The sequence below is a fragment of the Athene noctua genome, chromosome 27, assembly GCF_965140245.1.
Source record: "Athene noctua chromosome 27, bAthNoc1.hap1.1, whole genome shotgun sequence".
NCBI lineage: Eukaryota > Metazoa > Chordata > Aves > Strigiformes > Strigidae > Athene > Athene noctua.
The window spans coordinates 3,650,325-3,675,340 of NC_134063.1; the positions used below are offsets into that span (position 1 = coordinate 3,650,325).

The window sequence follows — 25,016 nt, forward strand, 5'->3', positions numbered from 1 at the left end:
GGCTGCCAAAGCACCTGCTCCGCGTCCCTGCCGCATCAGCATGGAGAGCCCGGCTGCCCCAGATCATCTTCCCAGCTAAGCCCGGCCCTCAGCAACACCCGCCCGGGCTGCCGCAGGGACCAACCCCCTGAAATCAGCTCCTGGCCTCATTCTGGCTGCAGTTCCCCAGTGCTGGGACCAGCTCTTGGGCTTTGCAGCATCCCCAGTGGTCTGGGGGGTCACAGCTGGAGCCTGGCACGCACCCACCCCGGCCTGCAGCCTGAGGCGACCCGCGTTAGCCCTGAGCCCCTGCACAGCATGGATGGGGGGGCACACAAAACACACAAACATAACCAGGGACAAGATCTTCTTTTTTTTTTTAAAACATTCAATTTAATACCTTATTAAAAATGAAAATAGTTTATTTTAACCTCTATTGATTTAGCAAATACTTAAACTTGCCATGGCTTGGGGCTGTGGACGTCTCCTGTAGTTGCTACAGCGCTGTGTGATATTGCACTTGGGTTTCATTCCTAAAAGCGACTCTGTGAAGGCAAGGCCCGAAGGGCTCCCCGGGTGATGGGCTCTCCAGCACTGCTTGGTTACCAGCAAGCTTCACATCACCCTGCAGCGACGGCACCGGGGCCCAGCACAGGTTGGGGTGGTTGTTCCCCTGACACCCCTCTGAGGACGGCTGCAGCCTGGCTTTGTTAACCCAGAACACACTTCTCTCTTGATTTGCTTTGAATAAAACCGTTAACTGAATTGAAGAGCTACACAGTCTGCAGATAAACTCTGTTCACTGGGATCCTTGCACCCACTGTGCCGCCCCGATGCCCACGAGTGAAAATGAACCGCAGGAGAGATTTCAGGTGGGGATGGGGAAATAGCGCGAAGCCCAGATAAAGGGAAGGTCCTTCCCCCCCGGTCCTTTCAGGTTGCCTTTGAAAAACTAATCCAGGGGGGCCCAAAGTCCCTGGGGAGGCTCATGCCAGGCTCCTGGGCTGCTCTGCTGCTGCTCGGAGATCCTGGAGCGCTGCCTGTGCTGCCAGCCTGGTATGTCTCTGGAGAGCAGGCAGGGAGCTACAGGGTGCCCTTGATGGGGGCAGTGGTGGGGTTGGACCCCCCTGGATTCAGCGTTATGGAGCCCCTCAGTCGCCCCAGCCTCAGTCACGTCTCTTGCCCTCCCTGGGCCTGGCAGTGCCGTCCCTCCCCGGGGCGGCCGCCGGCTCCCAGGGCCTCCTGCCCTTCTGCTGCCGCCAGTCCCGCTTCGGGCTCTCCCTGCCACCGTCAGCCCTGCCGGGACGGCCCTTCCACCCCTCCTTCCTGGGCTCGTCCCTCTCCCGCTGGCTCTCCCTCCCCTCCCGGCTCCGCTTCTTCTGGGGCTGCTGCTCCTGTTCCCGGGGGGCCCTGGGGGCTCTGCCGGGCTTGTCCCCCAGTGCCCTGTCCTTGGCTCGTGCCTCCCTCCGGCTGCTCCGCTCCGCCTGGGTGGCACGACCCTCCCGAGCCTTCTCCTTCTTCTCCTCCTTCTTCTCCTCCTTCTTCTCCTCCTTTTCCTCCTTCTTCTCCTCTTTCTCCTCCTTCTCCTCCTTCTCTTCCTTCTTCTCCTTCTCCAGCTTCTTCTCCCGGCTCTTCTTCACCTCTGTCAGAGCTGGTGGCACCTCGGGGACATCCACGGGCTCTTCGTCCCTGTCTTCTGGTGCTGAGCGGCCAAACCACTTCTTGAAGATCCAGGGCTCTGCCTGGGAAGGGGACAGAGGGGATCAGGTGTTGGTGACACAGCCCAAGGGACTGGGACCCTTCTCCATCCCTCCTCCTGGGGACAAGATGCTCCCCCTGCCATGGGAGGTGCCCTGAGGATGCTGTTTCTCCCCCACCCTGGACCCATACCAGGTTGCTGTCAGCATCGCTGTCATCATCACCATCATCATCATCATCATCATCATCGTCCCTGTCATCGTCCTTGAACACGCTGCTCTCCGGCTGGGCAGGCTGGGCAGTCACCGCTTCCTGGACCTCCTCCTCCTTGGCGCTGACCACCTCTGGGAGGGGAGAGGGACAGGCCACTGTCAGCAGGGGACGAGGCTGTTGGGGTGGGATGTCCCAGACATGGGGTCCCAGGGCCACCCCACCCTGGGACGTGGCCCCATCTGAGGGTGGATATGGGGGATCGGGACAGCTCGGAGCATCCGAACCCACCGTGGAGGGGAGGTGGCAGAGGGTCCTGCTGGCCGCGGGTGACCCCTTCCCTGGAGCATGGTGCTGCGAGAGAGGAGGGGAGAGCAGGCAGGAGGTGGCGGCAGGGTCTGGCCACCCCGTCACCCTCCGTCCGGCTCCCGGCTCACCTTGGAGCACCTGGAAGGTGACGCTGAGCAGGGCGACGACCGAGGCCACTAGGATGCACTTGTTGAGGGTGAGCCCTTCCCAGAGGAGCGGCTCCTCCGCAGGGTCCAGGCTGGGGGGCTCCACCTTCCTCTGCACGGGGAGGCTCTTGGGGACTGGGGACCCCCAAGGAAAACAGCGTTACTGGGGGGAGCTGGCTCTGAGCTGAGGGGTGGGAAGGGGTCTTGACATTCTCCTGCACAGCCCATCCAGGGCAGGGACAGGGGCACGGGCTGCCTGCACTGCTACTGCCAGCAAAAGAAGGTGTTTGCTCTACAGGGGTGGGGAAAAAAAATATCATGGGGCCTGGGGCTGAAGGTGTTTGGGCTGCAATGGCTCAAGCAATAAAAACCCCTGCCCGTGCTCTAGGCTCTGCTGCTCCTCCACACCAGGATGGAGAGGAGGAGGAGGAGGAGGAGGAGGAGGGGCGGGATTTGGCAGGTGGATGAGAAGCCCCATCTCCATGTCGCTGAGCTCCCAGGTGACTGTGGAGAGCAGAGCTCATCCTGTCACTGCTCCGTGGCCAGATGGTGCCTCCGGGCTGGCCGGGGATGCAGGACAGTGTCTATGCTGTGGCCACCTGGGGCCAGGCTGGCCATTTTGGGGTAGAGAAGGGCTTTCCTGCATGGAAAAGGTAAAACCCCTTAATTGAAGGTATTTCTGAGCAGACACAGTCTTATCTAATAACAACACTGAACATGTGCTTTTTTTTGAGGCAGATTGCTGTGAAAGCTTAATGTTGGTTTTGGTTTGGTTTTTGTTTGTTTTTTTGTTTGTTTGTTTGTTTGGTTGGTTGGTTGTTTTTTTTTGTTTAATTTCTTTAAAGTAAATATGTGCTCAGGAAGGAGTAATAAGAATTTAGACTGTAGGGACCCTGCTGAATATTAGCAAATTTAGTACTCTGAGGATGAAAACTTTGTTCTAGTATGTTTTGGGAGTTTGAAATAAAAGGGTTTTACAGGCTTTTCCTACCTGGAGGCCCGGTAGTGCTGCCTTTGGCTCCCACCTTCTCCACCCGCTTCTTCTCTGCTGCTTTCTTGTCCACGCTGAGCGGTGCTGGCTCTGGCATGCTCAGCTCGGGCTCGTCCGGATCCTGCTCAGAGATGCCAAGCCGGGTCCTTGCCCCCTCTAGCCCCTGCAGGGAGGGGTGCGAGCGTGCCGGGGGGTGTAAGAGCATCGCATGGCCCCGCGGGGAAAGCAAGCGGCGTGGCCAGGGGGCACAGGGGGCACGGTGCACCGTGCTGCCCCCTCCCAGAACAAGGGATGCTCAGTGCAGCCGTGGAAGGGCCCGATCCCTGCGCCCCTCAGCCCAATCTCATGCTCCCCAGGCCCCCCCGGGCTGAGCCGGTGCTGACCAGGCTGTCACAAGCTCCTCAAGCACCTAACCCCGGTGTGTGTATTCGCATCGGCAGCCTTAAAAACACGTTGGGCTGGGTTTTTTGGTTTTGGGTTGTTTTTTTTGGTTTTGTTGTTTTTTTTTTTTTTGTTTTGTTTTGTTTTGTTTTGTTTTTTGTGTCTGCTAAAATGGATTTAGCCACTAGCTGGCTCCGTGCTGCAGAGAAGGCGCTGGGGTGCGGCCCCAGCTCACACGGGTGGGCTGGCGGCTGCTGACTCCTGGGCTCTGCTTAAGCAAGCCCACGCCAGAGTAGCCCTCGGGGCTGGATTTGCCCCCAGCTTGGATGAAGACACTCGAACGCACCCACTGAGGGCAGGGGGTCGGGTCCAGGACACGCTCGCTAGCGGGGTCAGTGCGCTGGGACTCAGAGAGGGAGCACTGGGGTCTGTGGGAGCACTGTGGTCTGTGGGAGCACTGGGGAGCACTGGGCATTGGGCTCAGTGTTGCTGGGGACGGGGTTTGGTGGCCGGGCTGGCTGTTGTCTTGTGCCAGCAGCACCGGATTGGTGCCACAAGGGAGAGCTGCCCACCGGCACAGGTCAGTGACAGTGACAGCTGAAGGACGTGGCCTTCGTCTCCCCTGGGAGCCGCAACACCCCGCAGAGCCCTCCTGGGCTGAACCCCACTGTGGGACAGAGCCCGCTCAGCCCCCCGCCCCGGTGCGGGGAGCCCCCCCAACAGCCCCCCGGCCCTGGGACGCCGCACACTTACATGGGTTCTCCCGCTCTCCCTGTGGCTGCTCACCGCCGTGTCAGCATCTGTTAAAGACGAGCAGAGCGCGGTTCGTTAGGCAGCGAATTCAAGGAGGTGGGAGTCGCCAGGGGCTGGGGGTGCCACCCGCTGGCCCATGGAGTGGGGACATCACGGCCACATTTCCCCTGTTAGTGCAGCCAGGTCACCCATGGAGAGAGGCTTTAGCAGACACACAAAAAGCCCCCTGGCCATTGCGGCAGTGGCTGGCAAGGGGTGTAAGAGCAACACTGTGCAGGTCGGGGGCTGCTGAGCCCCAAAACGTTACCATCATGGGTATCCCTGGGGAGCTGCACTGAGGGGGATGGTGACCTCCCTGCCAAGGCTCACAGGGGGATGAACAGCCCAGAGTGCACACAGCCACCCTGAAAACATGTGGCTGGAGGCAGCTCAGGCTGTAGCCTAGACAGGAGGACAAGCTCCGGGTACTGTGAAGCAACCAGACCTCAGAGGAGACCTCAAGCCACCCAAGAGGACTGTGAAGCTCAGGGATGACTCTCAGGGCTTTTCCCGGATGTGAAGTGGGAGAGAAAACCAGAGGGTCACCCGGGCTCTGCAGTCGTTTGATGCAATGAAGGGCTGGGGAGCATGCTGGGCTCCCCGGGGGTTTCTCTTGCCCCTGGGTCTGGGGTGAGCTACGGGGGTGAGGATGCATTGACAAGGTCCCAACACCACGGGGCCTCAGGCCTCTCGGCGCCTCTGAGAGCAGCCCTTGCTCCGCTGGCATCTGGATGCCACATCGTGCAAGCTCTCACCAGAAGAAGGAATTTTTGTGCCCTTTGAGCTGGATTTAGTTTGTTTTCCTCCAGTGGAAGAATGATTGCTGAGAAAAAAATACCAGTTCCCAGGATGAAATCTAAGACCCAATATTGGAAGCAAAACAAATAAGAGGAAACCTTTAGGCTGGGGAATCATGGCCTGAAAGGTCTTTGCTTTCAGGAGGAAATAAAAAAAAGTCTTCAGTTTTGTTTTAGTGATGGCAAGTCTGATCCTTTCTCTGCAGGGAAGCAAAGGAGCTGCCCCAGGACTCTCACGTTGGCTAGGGAGGGTTCCCAGCCCCAAGAAAAGTGCAAAGATGGAGAATTTTTCCTTAAAGAGTTTTTCCTCCAAGTGCTTGTCATGTTTTTGAACTACACAGCTATTCACACTTCTTTTGAGCAAAGATGAGCACAAGGAAACCAGAGGAGGGCACCAGCCTCTGTTCCTCTTCACCCTGGCCATGGCTGATGTCCCCATGGGGTTGGTGCCATGCTGTGATTCCAAGGTGCTGCAGAGTCATCTCTGCCAGGCCAAGCCCTCTCCTGCAGGGCATCAAGCACCATGGCAGGGGCTCTGGCATGGCCATGGCCAGCACCTTCTGGCCGCTGGCTCATGGTGAGGACAAGGTACCTTCTCTCCTGTCCTTCCTTGGCTGCCTGTGAGCACTCCCTGCCCACCCAGGCAGCTCACTGGCAGCCTCAGGGCATCCCAAGTCTTTCTCCAACAGGTCACGGAGACCTGCTGCCATGTCACTTCAAGGGACTCTCACTAAACCGAGAGGGACAGAACAAATGCCGGGTGGTCAGTGGGCAGCAGCCCCGGCGCTGGGCGGCAGCGCCCCGCAGCACGCAGCCATCCCTCCACATCCTCGCTGCCGTCCCCAGCCTTAGGCTGAGCTCAGCTCCCTGTCGCAGGGTGCGGGGCTGTTCCCACGCCTCCGTCCCTTGGGCTTTGCCCAGACAGAGGAGCCCCAACCACCTCCAGCCCCTGGGTGTGTTTCCAGGCTTCACCGCGATGGCTGCAGGGCTCCGCGACAGCCACGCCGTGACCGGGCAGGCCGCCATCCTCCCCCCACACCAGGCACCCCACGGGCATTAACTCGGTCCCAGAGCTGACTGGCTCCATGTCCGGGTCTGTTCCCCTCTGGACGGGAGATGGGGTCCCTGCCCTGGCAGGAGGTAGACGCATTTTGGGGCTCTACAGCCCGCGCGGGATCCTCGTCCCCAGCCAGGACGGGCTGTGTCACCTGCAGGAACAGGCTTCCTGGGGCTGGTTCCTGCCAGACCAGCTCCAGCACTGATGTACCAAGCACACAGCCACTGCCCAGCCCAAGCAGGGCAGGGTTGGCTACTGATGCCAAGGATGGCCACCGATGCCAAGGATGGCCACCGATGCCAGGGGCATTTTGCCCATGGCAGGGCTTGGCCACCCACAGCCCCAGAGCACAGGTCCAGCCCTTGGCTCACACTGACTCCTGCACAGGAGACCTCTGTACAACAGCTCAACCCATCCACCCCCCACCCTGCGCTGCCTGAGCTCCTGCTCCCTCGGACACATGCTCCGCACACCAGACCCTCTCTTAAATGCACAAAATCGCAGCCATTCAATGAATATTCCGTTCTGCTCTGCTGTCGCTTGGACTTTTCCTGCACAAGCCCCTGAGGTTGCTTCTACCGCTGACTCACATCAAAGAAACTTCCAAAAATAGTCCCCTTGCCTGCCCTGTTCTCCCCGTGCACACTCGCATGGCAGCGCTGGGACAGGCCCTGCGGCCCCCGATCCGCTGCCGGCCGGCAGCGGGCCAAGCGCTCCCTCGCAGGCTGTGCCCGTGGGCTGCCCCACAGCCAACCGAAAGGGTTAAAAGCCACAGAAAATCGTACCTGGGGCTTGACCACCGCTGCCTTGCCTCCAGCCCCCCAGCTGGCTCCGGCTCTCTGGGGTAATATACAGCAACAGCTGCCGAACTGTGCCGGAGCAAAATAGCACCCAATCACCGGGAGCCGGAGCACCCGCGCTGCAGCCCCAGAAAAGGCAGTTCAACCCCAGGCATCGAAAGCAGGGGCTGCTGCTAGCACAGGGGGATGGGGCTTGTCCCTCTGGGAGCCCCCCTGGAGAGCACGGGGAGGGGAGAAGGGGCCGTTTGCTCCCCAAGCCGGGGTCTCTGAGCCAGCTGTGGACCAACACAAGTGCCGGAGATGCAGAGATCAGAAACCTGCCAGGCAGGGTTAAGAAGGTGGTGCAGAAGAAAGGAGGAGCAAGCCCCTGGGACTGACAATCCCAATGAAAACCACTTTTCTGTCAGTGTTTAGAGCAGGTCCTTTGCCCCCCAACCCCTCAGATTTCCCCACGGAGACCTGCGCAGCCACAGGCACCTCCTGGGGAGGCAGGGAGGGATGAGGTCCTCCCCCCAGCTTCCTGCTCATGGGAGGTAGCGAGGAGATGGAGCATCTCTCATTTGGGGAGCTGAAAAGGCCCACTGGGGACTGGCCCTGCCTGTGCAAGGTCACCCGGAGCCCCCACGGGCAGGTACAGCCTCGGGCAGAAGCACCTGTCCCAGGAGAAGTTGGTGCAGCTGTGGCTGGTACCGGCCTGGGGGCATCTTGCTTTGAGGACACCTCTCTCATGGAGAGCCACTTCTGAAAGGCCCCAGGGTTAAAAAAAAACAAAAACCAAACTGACGTTTCATGTCTGCAGTATTGATATTTTTCCTTTGGCAGAGGTGTGAAAGGTCTTCAAATGCATGACCTAAAGGAGGAAGAAATTGGGCACTGGCATCCTGGAGGGGACTGAGCCTTTTTCCAGGGCTCCAGAGACCCGGTGAGACTGGGTCATGGTCCTGCTTTAGAACCATGCAGCAAATGAACTCAGGAGCAGTCATCTGCTTTCCAGGGCAGGGATTTCCCCTCTTTGGCAGAGACAGGACTGAGCACGCCGTGATCCCTGCTGCGGTATAAATAACGCGTTGCAGAAGCTGAAGGCAGATGGAGGGAGGGATGGAGCTGTAAACACAGCCCCCCACGCCGTGCCAGGGCTGCGGGCGCACACGCCAAGGGTAGTTTTCTCAGTTTTATTCCCGCTCCAGTAAGGTCAGGGCTGTTCATTGGCAAGGCATGTTTGCTTTATAGGGACATAATGAAAGCAGAAAATCATAAACAGGACAAATAAAAATCCCTTCTTCTGCCAGTTAATCCGGTTTCCCGTGGTGCTTGCAGGTTCGTAAGCTTGCTCCTGCCTCCTGTGGGCGAGCTGGTTCACTCAGGAAAGAACCTGGGGCTTGGACGGGCAACATCTGCATGCACAGAGCTCAGGGAAATGTCCTCCCATGTGGGGCCATGGGACAGAGAGCTCTCCTCACCCTTTCCAGGACCTTTCAACACCTAGTTCCTGCAGCGGGGAGGGACCAGGAGCATTTTTGCCTCCACATGTTTAGCTCTGAGCAGTTCCCTGCCGAGTTGCAAAGACTCCATCGCCATTGGACAATTTATCCCAAGCAGATGGAGGAAAGAGATTCCCAGAGGCAAATTCTTTCCTAATCCCTTGACCCCCACCCCCCCCCCCCCCCCCCCCCCGCCAAATCCCAACTTCTCCCTTGTCCTGAAACTGATAAAATTGTCTCTGGGACAGGGTTAACTCAGAGAGGGGGAAACATGATCTGGCTGTGAAACCAGACGGAGAGAAAGCTGTTGGTGGAAGAGCTTGGGAGGGCAATCAAGCAGGTGATGGACGGGGGCCCGGCTGCACACAGGCTGTGCTCCGTGTCCAGGCTAAATATTGACTCTCTGGCTTTGGCTTGATAACACAAATCTATCTTCTCTGACTTCCCAGGCTGTCAGCTTGCCTCCGATTCACATGGGTGCATCTGTCCGCAGTGTGCCAGCCGCCCCCGAGGCTCTGCTGTGGCTTTGTGGTTTGTGGTCCAGAAGGACCAAGTTGTTCTGCAGCATCCTCTCGCTTCTATGGCAACGCTCATTTATCCTCCCACCAGGACATAATCTTCTTTCTCCCCGTCTTTAATAACTTGCAGTTAAAAGGCAATCATAAAGACATAAAATTAGTCACTGATTATTTTCGCCAGAGGTTAGTTCTGGGGATGAATTTTCCTTTTCTCCATGAAATTCCCCCTCTCCCCAGAGCCCCTGCTGCTACAGCAGCCTCAGCCTGACTCGTCCGCTCCTGCCACAGGTACAAGGGGAGGCAGATGCTCGAGCTGGTTGTGCAGATGGGTTTCCTGCTGCCCCAGCTCTCAGCACAAACCCCAGATTTCATCCCTGGCTCCACCAGGTTCCCAAGGCCTGGGAATCAAAAAATCACCCTGCCAGCCCTGGAAGCATTTATCCTCCAGCCCCACACGTAGGCAGGGTTGGGCTCTTGACCTGATTTTAAAGGCGGGAATTTTGGCCCTCTGGGCAAAGCCCAGCTCTGTAGTCAGTCCCTGCTCCAGCAAGATCCCCGTCACCTCCACGCTGGCATCGTCCCTTTGTGCAGCTGGGGGTGGCAGTGGGTCCTGGCCGATCCGGGGCTACACAGGTGAGTGCCACCCCCCCCTCAGCCTCCCCCGCTGCCGGCTGAGCTGGGCTGTGCTGCCTGGAAGCCACTGGCACCAAACAAATACCTGCCGGGGATGCACGTGGCACTCGGGCCAGGCGCTGCATGGGCTTGTTGGAGGTGCTTCGTGTCTCAGAGCCCTCCACCCTTCCCTTAGATGTGGTTGGAGGTTGCCACTGGGCTGAGATGCGATCGGAGAGGGGTGCGGGGCTGGCGGCTGGAAGAGAGGATCACAGAAACATGATTTCTCAGGAAAATCAGGTGAAAGAGCAATCTGATTCCTTGCACGATCAAAAACCTAAAGGCACAGGTGTCCCCATAGCAACCTGGCCACATCCCAGCGCTGACAACAATATTCTCTTTCCTCTTTCAGTCGGATCCAGCATACATCAGCTCTTCCCATCCTGAGTGGTTGTGCAATGTCTGTGTGCTGAAACACAGCTGCTGCCTCCTTACCCCGAGGTAGCAACACATCAGCGTCAGCCGGGGAGATAATTTCTCTGCATGATTGCAAGAACCACAGACCTTTACGAGCACTGGCATTATTAAGAAATGCTCGGGAAGTTACAGGAAGTGAAGAGATGCTTTCTCTCTGCCAGCTGTGCTGCTTCTGTCAAATCATGATCTGTCATCATGGGAGATTTTAGATACATTGAGCTGAGCAATCTCCTTGCGGAGGTGCAGCTCGCTGAAAGCCTGGAGCATTTTGGAAGGTGGATGTTCCCGTGGCTTCACGACACCAGGCACTGCAGTGAGGTTGGGTTGAGCTGCTCGTGTCGGAGGGAGCCAGTGAGAGGGATGGAGCATCCTCTGCACAAGCCGATACCACAGCTGATACCTGGATGGGCTCCGCTGTCCCGGTGCAGTCCCCTGGCTGGCTGCTCGCAGGTCGCAGCCCTGATCTGCTCAGCTAATGGAAAGCGTCTGATAGTGGAGAACTGCTACAAGAACTGAGACCTGCGCCCTTCCTCATAGCTTCAGTGATTTGGTTAGCTGGGAAAACACAGCCGAGGGTATCTCCTGCTGCTTCTTCTGGGGTGAGGGTTTGACACGGTGTGGAAGTGGAGAGGGAGAAGACAGGAGCCCTGCGGGACAGGTACCATCTCAGGCCAGCCCTTGGCTTAATGAATCACAGCTTGCAGCACCTTTGAGGACCTTCCTCCTCTTACCCTGAACTTTTAGCCATGGGTGAGCCTGGTGGGCCAGCAAGCCAGAAACACTATGGGTCTTTGTTTAAAGGCAAGGGGACATCCAGCCTCAGGACCGTGCTGGGAGGACACACCACCACAGGGTCTCCAGGAGCACGATGCTGCAGACCAAGCACCAGCCTAACACATACGTCCAGATGAGGATGGCAAAGGTGGTGACATCTGTGAGAGATACACTCTTCCATGTCACCTCTGGCTTTCCAGCCTTGAGCTAGAGCTGGCCAGCCGTCCACCCAGGCACAGGGCAGTGGCTGTGGTGGACACACAGACACACATGGCAGCAGCATCCCGATCGTATTCAGGGTCTGGGTTGTCTCAAAATTGTTCCCAGGGATGGAGAAATCATGTTGGGGACAGGCCTCAGCTAGGCAGAGCTGAGCAGAACAAGTAGCAGCCATGGTCCTACCCTCACGTTCTGAACCCTGCACGTCATCATGGTCCAGCTACAGGCCTCAGTCCCAGGACTGGCTAGAGCTTGGGCCACTCAGCATTGTGACAAGAGATGAGGCTGGCAGGGGCAGAAAACACCACATCGAACACATTCATAACTGGTCAAGAGCTGTGCGGATGTGCTCTTAAATGAAATGAGCTTGTTAGGTCTCTGCAAAGAGCAGAAGAGGCAACAGAGAGGGTGCGGGAAGCCCCTTCTGGCCCACACCTCCTCCCTTGCCGTGATCCCCGTGCCTGAGCAGGGAGGTACTGCCAGCAGCGATCCTGCCGTGGGGAAGGCTCCCGGCCCTGCCACAGCAGCTGGGATCACACACGGGTGAGCAACCCCCATCACCCACCACGCTGCTGGCAGCCAGCACAGAACCCTGCGGAGCCTTTCGCCGCGCTCACCCCAGCACCGCACTGAGAGCCGCTGGAAGCATTGATCCCTCAGCGCGCCGTGTGATTTAGAGGTGTTCAGAGCAGCTCTACATTAAAGCCAGTCTGATCACACTCTAATCCACGTGTGACCTAAATACTCCAATTTACAAATCTCAGAGGTTTTCGCTCCCTTTGCCTGGCAGAAGGAGCAGCATTCAGGTCAGCGGGAACAGAAGATGCCGGATCCCATTAAAAGCTACTTTTAGTCACGGCTGCTTTCAGTAATTGTTCCATGATCCGTTTTCTCACAGCCCAGCGCTGCTTAGGGCTCATCATTATTCTTTTTGAAGATTTACAGCTGTTAGTACCTCTGAGGAGAATACAAGTACGCGACTGTGTTTGAACATGACATTTCAAACGAACTGTCCTTGGAAGTAGCATTTGGGAACGGGGAAAGCAGCCACAACATTTCTCCTCTGAAGGGCCGCTGCTGGGGGTTGTTGCTCTATCAGTCTGAAACAGCCCTGTCAGGGGAAACTGAGGCAAAAGGAGATTAAGGCGAGAGCAAAGCTTTGGGTAAGGGGTGCTGGGACAGCCTGGGAATAATATCCCAGTGACCACAGATCCTCCCCTTTTTGAGGAGCGATTGAAGGAGCTGGGAATGTTCAGTGTGAGGAGGAGGAGGCTGAGGGGAGCCCTCATCCCTCTCTGCAGCTCCTGACAGGACATTGCAGAGAGGCTGGGGCTGGGCTCTGCTCCCAGGGGATCAGGGACAGGACAAGAGGGAACGGCTGGAAACTGCCACAGGGGAGGGTCAGGCTGGGCAGGAGGAGAAAATGTTTCCCAGCAAGAGTGGTCCGAGAGTGGAACAGGCTGCCCAGGGAGGGGGCAGTCCCCATCCCTGGGGGGGTTTAAGGGCCGTTGGGATGAGCTGTGGGGGGATGTGGGGTAGGGGAGAACTTTGTAGAGTCGGGCTGAGGGTTGGACTCGATGATCCCGAGGGGCTTTTCCAACCTGAATGATTCTGGGATTCGGACTTTCCTGCGGGGAGGCAGTGGCCAGTTCGTTAATGCCTTTATCCAGTGAAGTTCAGTCCCTCTGTGTGGCACCGTGGGGGCTGCAGATCCTCCCTTTCCAAATGACACCAACGAAGGAGCCACTTCCCTCTGCTCCAAACAGGCGCCCTGCAAACAACACAGGGCATCAGGAGCAAGAGGGCTCTGCTACTGCAGCTGCCCCAGGCGAGGGGCGAGGGGATGTTCTCTCTGGGATGGGCTGCAGGATGGCAGCGAGGAGGCTCAGACCCAGCACCCTCCTGCCGTCTGTGGCAGGAGAGGAGATGTCCCAGGCAGGCTTCAGGTCTTTAGGGTTAGGAGAGTCATCAAAGCACAAAGTCCATCACAAAGTACAGCAGAAAGTACTGCAGCGACAGGAAAAATACAGCGACTCCCTAACACACCCCCTCAGACCCTTTGCTGGGGTTCCCCATTTTCCCAGTGCCTCCCCCCCAGTTCCCCATTTCTTTCTGTTATCAGTCAAGAAATTCCCAAGTTAAAATTCAGCAGACTTCAGAAACCAAGGGCAAAAGTTTCATACACTCCAGGCTTGTCTGTTCTCTCCTCCCTGCCTCACACCACATATATCTCAGTTTCTTTGTGACAGTAAAGGAAGGCTGAGAGGTTTGGGTTCTGCTTTTGTAATAAAAATCTCCCCCTTGACAAGACCAGGACTGTCTTGCTCTGGCGCTGCTTGCCCCTGTAAGGCACTTGCTGGGGTCCTCACAGATGTTTTTTGTCATCTCTCTGAGGTTTGGAAACTTTGATGATGACTTTCCCTGTGTGAAATTTTAGCTGGTCTCCAAACAACTCTGTTAATTATAAGCAGCGCAGAAAAGGCTGGGACCTAGGGACAAGGTTTTTGAGTGAAGTTCCTTCTGCTCCAGCTTTCCCTCTCCATACTTGCATAAAGTAATGCCAAATGAAATATATTATGTAATAGTAACAAGCAAGAACCAAACCATTTAGGCCTCAAAATAGCAGTAAACTCCCCTTCCCAAAGCGACATTCTCAATTATTCAGTTTTCTCTCCTTTTTGCCACCATCCTTAACGTCATCCTGCAGATCAGGTTTTGTCCAGTGCTCCAATTCCCCTGCAATGAAGCAAATAAGTAATTGCTTGCATCTGCCCTGCTTGTAGGTCTGTAGGAACTGCAGGGCTCTCAGCTCACATCCCCCTGGGCTGAATTAGAAGACATCAAAGCTCATTGTCTTTGATGTTTTCTAGTCCTTTCCCAAAATGTCCCTGATGGTCATTTGTTCCTAAACCATGTCTTGCACAACAAGATTTGTATTTAGAATAAGGCTTGAGACTTCCCACAGACGTGACCAAACCACAAGAAACCCATGGCTGCAGCTGGCTGAGGCAAAGGACGGGCAGACGTCACAAATCCAGATTCTGCTGACCCCACCTCACCAAGCACCCAGAGCCCGTGATGCCAGCACCCTGCTCTGCCACGCCAGAGCCAGCATGCTTTTGGCTCGACCCGATGGTCAGCAGCCAAGCAATTAAATTTCCCCTCCAGCCTGTGGCACAAACACAAAAGCCTTTCAGGACCGTCGCTCCGCTTTCGGCACCCGTGGCTGGGAGCTTGCGCAGAGCCCATCCGTGCGGCACTAAGAGGAGAGATGCTGCTGTATTTTGTGCTCACGGGTCACCGTTAATACCTGCAGCCTGCAAGGGCTTTGCTGCATTGCAAACACTTTGCTCGAGATGTTGGGTTGCAGGCCAGGAGGAGTGTTGCTGGTGTAAATCCAAGGCAGCTTCTCTGAATCCATGGTGTTATGCTAGATTTATGAGGAAATTATGGAGCTGTGGCTCTTTGGCATCAAAAAGGCCCATCTTTAGGGCTGATGCTCATTCCCAGCTGCCTGCCAGGCCCATCTTTAGGGCTGATGCTCATTCCCAGCTGCCTGCCATCACCAGAAGAATGCAAATTTCCTGGAAAAGCCAGCCTGCAATCACAAGCTTGCCATGGTTAATACAAGCTTAGAGAGAAATTTTTATGAATGACAGAGTGGAAGATTCAAGAATGATCCTTAAATGAAGTCAGGCTCCTGCCCACCTGGCTGGGGCAAGGTCTTTAAAGGGACTTGGACAAGAACCTTCACCCGGATGGCTCCCAAGTTAAGCAGTCCTTCAGTCTGGAGCACTGCCCTGGTTTTTATGCTGTTTTCTCACCAATACCACATGGTGATGTGAATACCAGGGCTTGTTCTGACTACTGATCCTTCTCTTTTCCCTCCTAAAGCAACCAAGCAACCTCATTTTCGCTCTGGTTTCGACAGCCTGTGCCATATTTTGGGGCAGGATGTAGCCCTCTGTGATCATGCCTTGGATCACAGCAGCAGAGTTCATCACAGGCTGAATCAGTTCCCATGATCGTCTACGACACCAGTCTGGTATTTCTTGGCAAAAAGGCACAAAGTAATGAAATGCGCCCCAGGATGGGGCAGGTAGATGCAGAGACATGCACGGGAAATGGCAGCGTGCCGGTGTTTGCTTGCGTGCGCAGCCAGCGAGGACCTGAGGCAGGAGCCTGCGGGCTCTGGTAGTAACAGCTATTTAAAGTGATGATGGAATTATTAAAAAATGGCAACACCGGTGCATGAATGGGCAGAAAAGATGAGCTGCTCCGCAGCCTCCTCCCAGCAGTGAGGTGCTCAGCACCCACACCAGCGAGGCTCTGTGCCCTGGCTGTATCCTCGCATCTCTTGTCTAGGGACCCCTCAAGTGACCACTGAAGATTTGTGACTTTGGCTGTACATCCCAACTAAAGGACCAGGGACCTGGATCCAGGCATAGGTTCCATCCTGGGAAGAAAACTCAGGCACTGCAGCTGGAAAGGGGGGTTTGGCAGGGCACTGGGCAGGAACTGCCTTGTCCTTTCCCAGCTCTGGGGCAGGCATTTGACTTTGAAATGTGGCTGCCCTCGAGTGGTGTCTCAGGGGCACGAGGGAAGCCCATTAAAGGGATGCATGCTTGCAACACAGCTCCAAGACAAATGTTTAAACACAACTACCCATAGTTTCATCGGTTCCCCTCCCTCCTCCTCGTCCCACATGTGCCCAGCCTGCTTCGCACTGGGAGGTAGGAAAGCAAAGCCAGCTAAGTCCTTTTGCTGTTTTTTTTAGTTCCAGTGAAATGCAAACAACAGCCTGAAAGAATTTCCTCCTCAAGCCCCAAGTTAGGCCCCAAATTAGCCATTCAAAACCACAAGTGATTTCTTTCTGTAGGAAATGCTGCAGAAGTCTCAGGCCTCAGAAGCCCCCCATCTCCAAACGCCACGTTTGCCAGGCTCAGGCTCTGCATCTCAGGAAGGAGCCAGGTCTCACCAGCACGGTCTCCAAGCCAGCCTCAGGTCTCCTCAGTGATGCAGCGGATTTCATATTCTAGACATCCAGGGATTTTAACAGCAAAAGCGAGAAAAGAACAAAACACCTTCCCTTCAACCACCTCTGCCCCTCCAGAGACATGGGATGGAAGAGCTCTCTCCATCCCCATCAGCCTCTTGCAGTGTTGAGTGGATCTCACACACCACCTGAAAGCCAGGTGGTGACACCCACCTCTAACAGCCACTGATTATTTCTGACCCCACATAACACAAGGAGGGTGCTGTAGAAATGCTGGGAGGGAACTCCTCCTTTTCATGCCCACAGAAGTTTATCCCCAGCTGGGGACCAACCACCCCCAAATCGCTCTATGGCCACCATTGGGCTTTTCTGTACTATGGTGACCGGGACCAGAATCTGTGGTGGCCCAGCAGGTGATGAGCAAGAGAATGAGGAAGAAGCCTGGAGAAACCAATCAGCCCGCGCCAGAATCCCATTTGGAGTGTTTTGCTCCTGTACTCAGAGGTGAATGATCTCATCGGAGAAGCATCAAAGGCAGCAAACCATTTCTGCAGGTGAATGAACAACAGAGCCAGACTGAGAACCGCGGGACAAGCTGAGACAGGTCACGGCACAAGGCAGAGCTGGGGTTTGGCCACAGGGAGGTTCGAAGCTCTGGGCTGCCTCGTGGGAATTTCTTTTAAAGTCAGGCTGGGGAGGAGTGTTGGTGAGTAACTGCTCCATGGCAGGTCCAAGAAGTGAATAATTTTCCAAGAATAAAGGTTAAAAGCCTAGAGACTCCAATGAAAGGCGCTCTATAAATAGGATTAAGTAGGCAGGGCAGTGGGAATAACGGGCAAAAAAGCTTGATGTGGAAAAGGGGTGGAAATGATCTGACATCCACATTGGGATTGGACATGCGGTTGTCTCTGCCAAGCAGATGTTTTACGTAAGCTAACATTGCAAAGAGTTTTGGTGTTTGTTGTTTTTTTGTTTTTGTTTTTTTGGGTTTTTTTTAAATTTTCAGACACCCCTCTGAGAGCACAGCCCGTCGCACCTCGTGCCCGATGAGAGCAGTGAGCTCTCTGAGCCATCCCACCCCAGCAGTACGTGACTTGGCTTGTCCCTGGACCAGGGCACTGTGCTGGTGCGTGGAACAAGGCACCAGGACAGCAGCCGACAATTGGTGTTTCTCAAACCATCACATGGGACGAATTCTGTTGTGCCCAGAGGAACCAGAGCAGCTTTTCTACCGATTTCTGTCCTTTGTCCCCCACCCCGCCACCCCTCGTGTCCCTCAGCAGGGACGAGCAGAGTGCCCTGGCTGGGGTGGGCAGGTGCCCCTGCACAGACATGCAGACCCGCACCTCCCTCTTTCACTCAAATGGGAAAAACATCCATCCCAGGGAATCACAGAATCATTCAGGTTGGAAAAGCCCCTCGGGATCATTGAGTCCAACCCTCAGCCTGACTCTACAAAGTTCTCCCCTACCCCACATCCCCCCACAGCTCATCCCAACGGCCCTGAAACCCCCCCAGGGATGGGGACTGCCCCCTCCCTGGGCAGCCTGTTCCACTCTCTGACCACTCTTGCTGGGAAACATTTTCTCCTCCTGCCCAGCCTGACCCTCCCCTGTGGCAGTTTCCAGCCGTTCCCTCTTGTCCTGTCCCTGATCCCCTGGGAGCAGAGCCCAGCCCCAGCCTCTCTGCAATGTCCTGTCAGGAGCTGCAGAGAGGGATGAGGGCTCCCCTCAGCCTCCTCCTCCTCACCCTGAACACTCCCAGCTCCTTCCCTGGCTCCTCACAGGATTGATTCTCCAGCCCTTCCCCAGCCTCGTTGCCCTCCTCTGCACTCACTCCAGCACCTTGAGGTGTCTCTTGTATTGAGGAGCCCAAACCTGGACACAACCCTCCAGGTGTGGCCTCGCCAGTGCAGAGCACAGGGGGACTGTCACCTCCCTGCTCCTGCTGGTCATGCTATCATGCTGGTCATACAAGCCAGGATGCCGCTGGCTTTCTTGGCTACCTGGGCACACTGCTGGCTCATGTTAATTTATCCTGCCTTCCAGTTTACCTGTTGCTGGTCAGTGCTTTCTACAGTTATTAGAAAGAGGGGTGAGGCACCAAATAGCATGACCACGTACACTTTACTTCTTTAAAAAGCATAATCCATCTGCAACAACAGGCTGTAAATGAGCTAATGCTGCTCAGAGATCCTTGAGTCGCTCTGGATGTAACTGTGCAAATGTCAGCTCAGGGTTTACAACAGTAAAAAGGCATCCTAGGGAATTGCTGCGAGGGGTGCAGAGATGATACTAGAAAACCCATCCTGTGTTTGCAGGAATCCCCTGGGCAGACACATCTCAACTGCTGCCAGCAGCTCTGGTCACCTCTGAAAAGACACAGAGAAGCAAGAGAAAGGGATGGATGTGGGAGCAAACGGTGTATATGGCAGAGCTTCCACATGAGAAAAGTCTGAAGAGAGGAAAATGTCAGCTTGGAAGAGTAACAAAAACCTGAGAGTGCTCCAGAGAGGGAGCAGTTATTCTCCAATTCACAAAGCACAAAGACTGGGGTCCCAGAGGCAATTAGCAAGCGACAGGTTGAAAACCAGCAAAGTCCTTCTGCCCAGTCACGTAAGGGCGTCATGGATCTCACTGCCATGGGATGTGGTAGGAACCAAGTGAAGAAGTGACTTTGGAGAAGTGTTTAAAACCCCACCTGGAGGAAGGGTCCATGCTAGTAGACTCCAGAGCCCAAGTTTTTGTGCCCCTCACCCCAAAAAGGCCATTGAGTGACTCGAGCGTGTCCAGAGAAGGGCAACGGAGCTGGGGCAGGGTCTGGAGCACAGGTCTGCTGGGGAGCGGCTGGGGGAACTGGGAGGGTCAGTCTGGAGAAGAGGAGGCTGAGGGGAGACCTCCTGGCCCTCTGCAACTCCCTGCCAGGAGGGGGCAGAGAGGGGGGATGAGTCTCTGGAGCCAAGGCCCCAGCGCCAGGCCCCGAGGGAATGGCCTCAAGCTGCCCAGGGCAGGGTCAGGCTGGCTCTGAGGAAGGATTTCTGTGCAGAAGGGGCTGTTGGGCGTTGGAATGGGCTGCCCAGGGCAGGGGGGGAGTCCCCGGGATCCCTGGAGGGGTTGAAGAGTCGGGCTGAGCCAGCGCTGAGGGATCTGGTGGAGATGGGAACGGTCAATGTTAGGTTAATGGTTGGACTGGAGGATCTTCAAGGTCTTTTCCAACCTCGACAATTCTGTGATTCTGTGAAGTTTAGACTCGAGAGCCCGAGATCAGCAAGGCGCCCAGCCGCGGTGCTGCTCGCCTGCCCAGCCTGGCTGCGCTCGCTGACTTGCACTTGCAGGGTAGATGCAAATCCAGCAAAGTCAGATGATTTACAGGAGCTTTGCAATTGTGGCCAAGGTTAGAAGCAGGGCCCAGATTTCCCATAAATTACTATGTTAAAGCTTTTCATAAAAGTTTAACAGCATGAAGTATGATTCATGAGGAACCTGTAATGTTTAATTAAAGAGGAGAAACTGATCCTGCTGTGAAAAACGTCCAGATCTCATGCCAAGCTCATCATTGACTTAATTTACGGGACATAAACAGGCCAGAAAATGGCATAAGCGGTAAAGTCACATAACTTTTGCCAATCTGGGATACAACGGCTGTGCGAAGGGAGGGTGATTTACGAACTAAATGAGATGAAAGCAGAGGTGTATCAAAAAAACAGTGAATAATCTCCTGGGCAGCGCAGGATGGGAGGATCTAACCTATACCCTGCTACAGCTCCTCTTTTTGCTACTGTCCCGGTTTCTGCCTCCTGGCCTGAAGGTCACTGCTCTTATACAGCCACAAAATTCCCCATTGGCTTAAATTACACACGTCCTTCAGGTTTCTAACCCTAGATGTTGAAACGTCAAGGCTGCCATGTCAGTGACATGGGCATAACTTCTGGTCTAACTCCAGTGAAACTGATAGAATTACTTTGGATTTACACCAGTACCACCCCCCTGCACCCCACCCGCTGTGGGGAACATTTCTCCAGTTTCCCTGGGGCTCTGACTTTCTTACTCTGCATGCCTCTCGGTGTAACCATGCCCACGGCGGGATGCAACATGTGCCCAAAAAGGGATTCTCAGTATTATTCATATGGAAAAAATGCTGTGGGATTGCTTCCCTTCATGTAACTAACTGGTCCCATGACCTCAGTTTCATGATTCTTGATTTCTGAGTGAAATAATTTCCAATACTGAGAAGGGAGAGGCTGATGGGTTTGTGGGGAAGGCAGCGGGGAGGCTGCAGTGAGCAACTGCTTGCAAAAGAGACTGGTTTGGGAGCCACACCTAAGATGAGCTCGGCTCCAGCCCTGCCTCCCCACACCATCCTTCCAGTGCCTTTTTAGCAACCATGAGCAAGCCAGTGGATCGGGACCCTGAGCAATACCAAAGAGCCACAGAAACCTGTTGCTGGAGACGCCTTTGATGGGGTGTTCACCAGTCCCTAAATAGAGCAGCTCTCCACTTACGTTGAAAAGAGGGACGTGAAGAATTCAAAACTAAGAAGGGAGAGGAGGTCACTGCAGAGCTACTCAAGTTCAGCTGCAGTTTCACAAACGCTTCAAATATCACTCCCTGCTGTCCTGTCCAGGCCTGGGCAGGGTAGAGAAACCTGAAAGCTCAAGGTCTTGGGGGGAAAAAAATGAAAAAATTTAGGGGGATGACAGCAGCAGCTCCCTGACTGTACAAGGAGATGCCTCCAGCTCCCTTCCCTTCCCTTGGCTGCTGTAAGAATCAGGATTTTACAACAAACCTGAATTTGAGTACTAGAGAGTGAAAGGAACTGCAACAGCAATCAAGTGGCTCATGTCACATCCCTGAAGCATCCCATGGGCAGCCCCAGGCTGCAGTGCCAGAGCTAAGGACCTGGGAGGAAAACCAGCCTGCCTCCTGTTCCATCCCCGCCTTGGAAGAAGGACCTCACTACGTTTCAGAAAGACACCAGGTACACAAGAGGGATTTCAAAGTGGAAGAAAACAAATCAAACAGGAAAAAATATATGCCAAAAAGCCCAAGCCAAGACTCTTGGGTGCAAAAAGCATTGCAGGTGCCAGGAACACCTATGCAAGGGGAATGTTTGAAGATAAGAACCAGCTCACACCATGGGTGAGAGAAGATCAGCTTGTCAGGGCAGTCCACTTCATTCCTGCAGCAGGACGGGGCTGAAGTGCACAGACTGGAGCAAATCATGCAAGAGGGTCTGGGGCAGAGCCGCAGCCTGGCCGAGGCTGAGCACCCAGTCTGGGCCTGCTGTGGGCTCTGACCAGGGACAATCCCACTGCCTCACAGTGTTGCAGCTTCCCTTTCTGTAAATACAAGGAATAATATTTGCGGTGCTCCCCATACCACAGAAAGGTAAATAGATTCACTAAAATGGGTTGTAGAAGACCCTAGATGAGTTTAATAGAGTACTTTGCATTTTTGTCGCAAGGTTTATCCCTAAATCCACCATCCCCAACCACACAACAGTATCTTCCAGAGCTTTGTTCAGTTCAGCTTCCAGCATACAAACAACAGGGTTTTTTTCTGTTTGTTGTCTTGAGATACAGATACAACCCACTGCTTGCCACATCCCACAACCAGAAATCACCCTCGACACCCAGTCTGTAATTTCCATTTATTAAGCTTAATCCCTTTCACAATACATCATCCATGTTGCTGCCTTCTTCCTTTGGGCACTCAGCACTTGTGACTGGATCCGGCAGGGACTGCTCAGCCGACCTGCAACATCTGCTCCCACCTTTCCAGGGTTTTGGGGACAAATCCAGGCGCAGCACAGAGCCAGCTCCTGGGAAGGTTTCTGCCCTCCATGCTCACGGTGCAGGTGATAACTGAAGGCAGCTGGTGGGTCCAGCGTCTCAGCACGGGGATCGGCTGGGGAACGGAGTGCAGGGGAAAAGCAGAGCGGTGAGGGAAGGCAAGGTTTGCACAGGGAATTAAGAAAATCAGCTCGATCAGCCCCAATCGCTAATGAAAGCCTCGCAGCCACGTATCATTGGGATTTTCCTTTCTTATACCTGAGAATGTTGTTGTCAGGACCACAAAGAAAACACAGTGAGAGTGAGAACTGGAGATAAAGAGGAAAGCTGGGCAGCACTGGGAGTGGAGGGAGGGGGGAAATATAAAAGTGAGAAGGAAAAGAATCAAGGATGTGAGTGCGTAAATGAGCCAGAAATCTGGGTAAAAAAGGCAGCATCTGAAAAAGGTGAAAAAAGAAAAATGGAGCACCATTGCAAAGCAAATCCATGGGGAAGAGGCAGGAGGCGAGCACTCTGAAGGACGAGAGCCATGGAGGGGATGGACGGACAGACCCGCAGAGCTCCCAGGGTGGGTTTGTGGGATGGCAAGTGGCAGCCCGAGCACCAGAGCGGTGCCCATGGCCAGTGCATCACCCCGTGCCCAAGCATGTGTCCCCATGTCCCTGCCCGTGCCCAGGGAAGCGTCCCCTGCTGTGGGGGAGCTGGTGCCCGGTGGGTGCTCAGGACCACAGCGGCAGGGGGACCAGCTCTCTCCGCCGCCGCCCCACCATGGCCACCTCTCCCATCTGTTTCTGCTTGTGCCAGATGGGAAGGGGAGGGAGGGATGGGGGATGGGGCTGCATCGCTGGGATGTCAGGGATTCATTTCTTTCTATTCTTTTCTCAGTGACATTTAAATGGCTGGCCCCAAAATGCTTTCTGATTGCTGTGTGTTTTTCCCAATGACACAAAGGCGAGAGTCTTTCAGAATAAATCATTTAGAGACAAAGAAAAAAAAGCAGCAGCTCTGACCCCACAGGCACATACACCTCCCTCCTCCTCACCCTCCCCTACAAGCATGTTTTGGAGCTGCTCAAGCAAAGGGGAGAGTGTGCAGGAGTAATTTTCCACGGATGCAGGGAACAATTGAGCCCCGCATGGTTTTCATCGTTAAAATGCTTCCCTCCAGCAGTTTATGTTCATCCACACCAGACAAAGGCGATATGCATGCAGAGACCAGTTTAGTCTTGCTCCACCCGCCGGTGGTGAGGAGTCGAGGTGCGGGGTGACGGGGAGGAGGAGTGGGGGAGATGCTAACGCCACGAGGTGGGACCCGCTCCAGCTCCTCTCCCTGCGCGGGCCGGGGATGGCTGAACCCAGCTCTGAGTCACCCTTGCTCAGCCCCGGCACAGCCTCAACGGGGGCTGGTTTGGGGAGGGGAGAGGGGACACGGCAGCTTTGGCACAGAGAAAACGGGCACGTGGGTTTAGGGGCACTGCTCAATGCTGCTGCTGTGGCACCATCCTTTCTGCGTGCAGACGGGAGGCTGAGGGTGGAAGGAAGCCACGTTGCTTCGCAGCAGTGCTTGCTTCAGTCTCATGCTGCCGGACTGGCTTCTCCTGGGATCCAGCCCATCCCCTCATAGAGAGTCTCCAACCACCCTACAGAATGGGAAACCACCTTCCCCATCCTCCATGCAAACACCAGCCGGCAGCGGGATTGCTCCCTGCAAGGAGAGCGCATGCTCGTGCTGAGGATGGATGCTGGTAGCGTGTTCCTGCTGAGGGGCTTTAGAGGGGAGCCAGGGGATGTGGGCATCCCCAGCACCATCTCCCCAACGACACAGCCCAAAGGGGGCTGAACACTGCTGGGGGCATGAGATTGGGGAGCGGAGCCCTAAAGCACAGCAGGGTGATCCCCAAGTCAAGCAAAGCCTTGCCACGGTCCTTCTTCCTCTTTGTCCTTGATTCCCTTTCCATCTCCACTCCTTTCAGATGGAGGAACATACCACAGCCACTGGCAAGGAGTTCCCCAGCTCTGAGCATCACCCACAGGCCCCTCAGGAGGAAGGAGAATGAGGTTTGAGCCTTCAGGTCTGCCCAGGTGTCAAACCTACACATGGCTATGAAAAGCACAGCTGTTTTTTATAGCACAGATCTGCCCAAAATAAGGAGCTCCAGGCTTTTGCAACAAAAAGAGCATTTAAACGTCCATCTCTGGGACCTGCAGGACAACGGGGTGCAAGTTTGTGGCTGGCAGCTTCGCTGCTCTTTCACATCAAGTCACAGCATCGTTTCTGAGCCTGTTTTTGGCACCTCTTCCCTGAGCTATGCCTACTAAACCCACCATCCTCAGAAACCTTCTGCTCACTGGGAGGATGCAGGGCTGAAGGGGCAATATCACTGGTCTTGCGGGAACCATGTCAAGAAGACCTTTAGCTCTGAGTGTGAAGAAAGATGAAAAGTGACCAGTTTTCACAAAAAAAAAAAAAAAAAAAAAAAAAAGAATATTTCTTAGTTCCTTATCAAAGATCAGCACATAGGAGCTAAACAGACTTTAGGCCCAGACTCCTGGTGGGAGATCTCTAAGCAACATTTTGTGGTGCAGATTAAAGTTTTGCCAAACTCCTTCCACCTAGATACTACTGAGCCAGTGCTTCAGACCAATGCTGGTTTGTATCCCTTTGCCAGACCACTGAAGGCTTTCAACAAAACATCAAAGCAAAGCAGAAACCCGAATAAATCACAGGATCCAGTGCTGAGGCTCCAACAGCCCTTTCATGAAGCACAACAGCCTAAGCCCTAAATCCTCATCAAATTATAACCCCCACAGTTAGATGTGCCAAGCTTTTTGCTCCTTGGATGTATGTGCTTCTTGAACTCCTTTTCTAACATCCAGCAAATGCATTTATACATGGTTGGGTCTTACCTAGGAGGTGCTGGCACTTACGTGGTGATGGAGAGATGCTTTACATATATAGCTTGTGCAGGAAAGATTTCAGATGGCTGAG

General features: G+C 54.8%; 1 protein-coding gene across 6 annotated transcripts in view; it reads right to left on the reverse strand.

Annotated features, from left to right (window-relative positions):
- Positions 1 to 388: 388 nt before the first annotated feature.
- JSRP1 (junctional sarcoplasmic reticulum protein 1) overlaps positions 389 to 25,016 on the reverse strand; it is a 35,021-nt gene continuing 10,393 nt past the window's right edge. For 3 of the 6 annotated variants that reach the window (XM_074927916.1, XM_074927917.1, XM_074927919.1), the window contains 6 exons: positions 4,468 to 4,514; positions 3,334 to 3,496; positions 2,325 to 2,477; positions 2,179 to 2,241; positions 1,870 to 2,021; positions 389 to 1,721 (listed from right to left, as the gene is read on the reverse strand). In XM_074927916.1, coding sequence (XP_074784017.1) covers positions 1,146 to 1,721; positions 1,870 to 2,021; positions 2,179 to 2,241; positions 2,325 to 2,477; positions 3,334 to 3,496; positions 4,468 to 4,514 — 1,154 coding nt within the window. In that variant the 3' untranslated portion in view covers positions 389 to 1,145. Of the gene's footprint in view, positions 1,722 to 1,869; positions 2,022 to 2,178; positions 2,242 to 2,324; positions 2,478 to 3,333; positions 3,497 to 4,467; positions 4,515 to 12,842; positions 13,013 to 25,016 lie in introns of all 6 variants that reach the window. The other 3 variants (XM_074927922.1, XM_074927921.1, XM_074927918.1) reach the window with 3 other exon arrangements.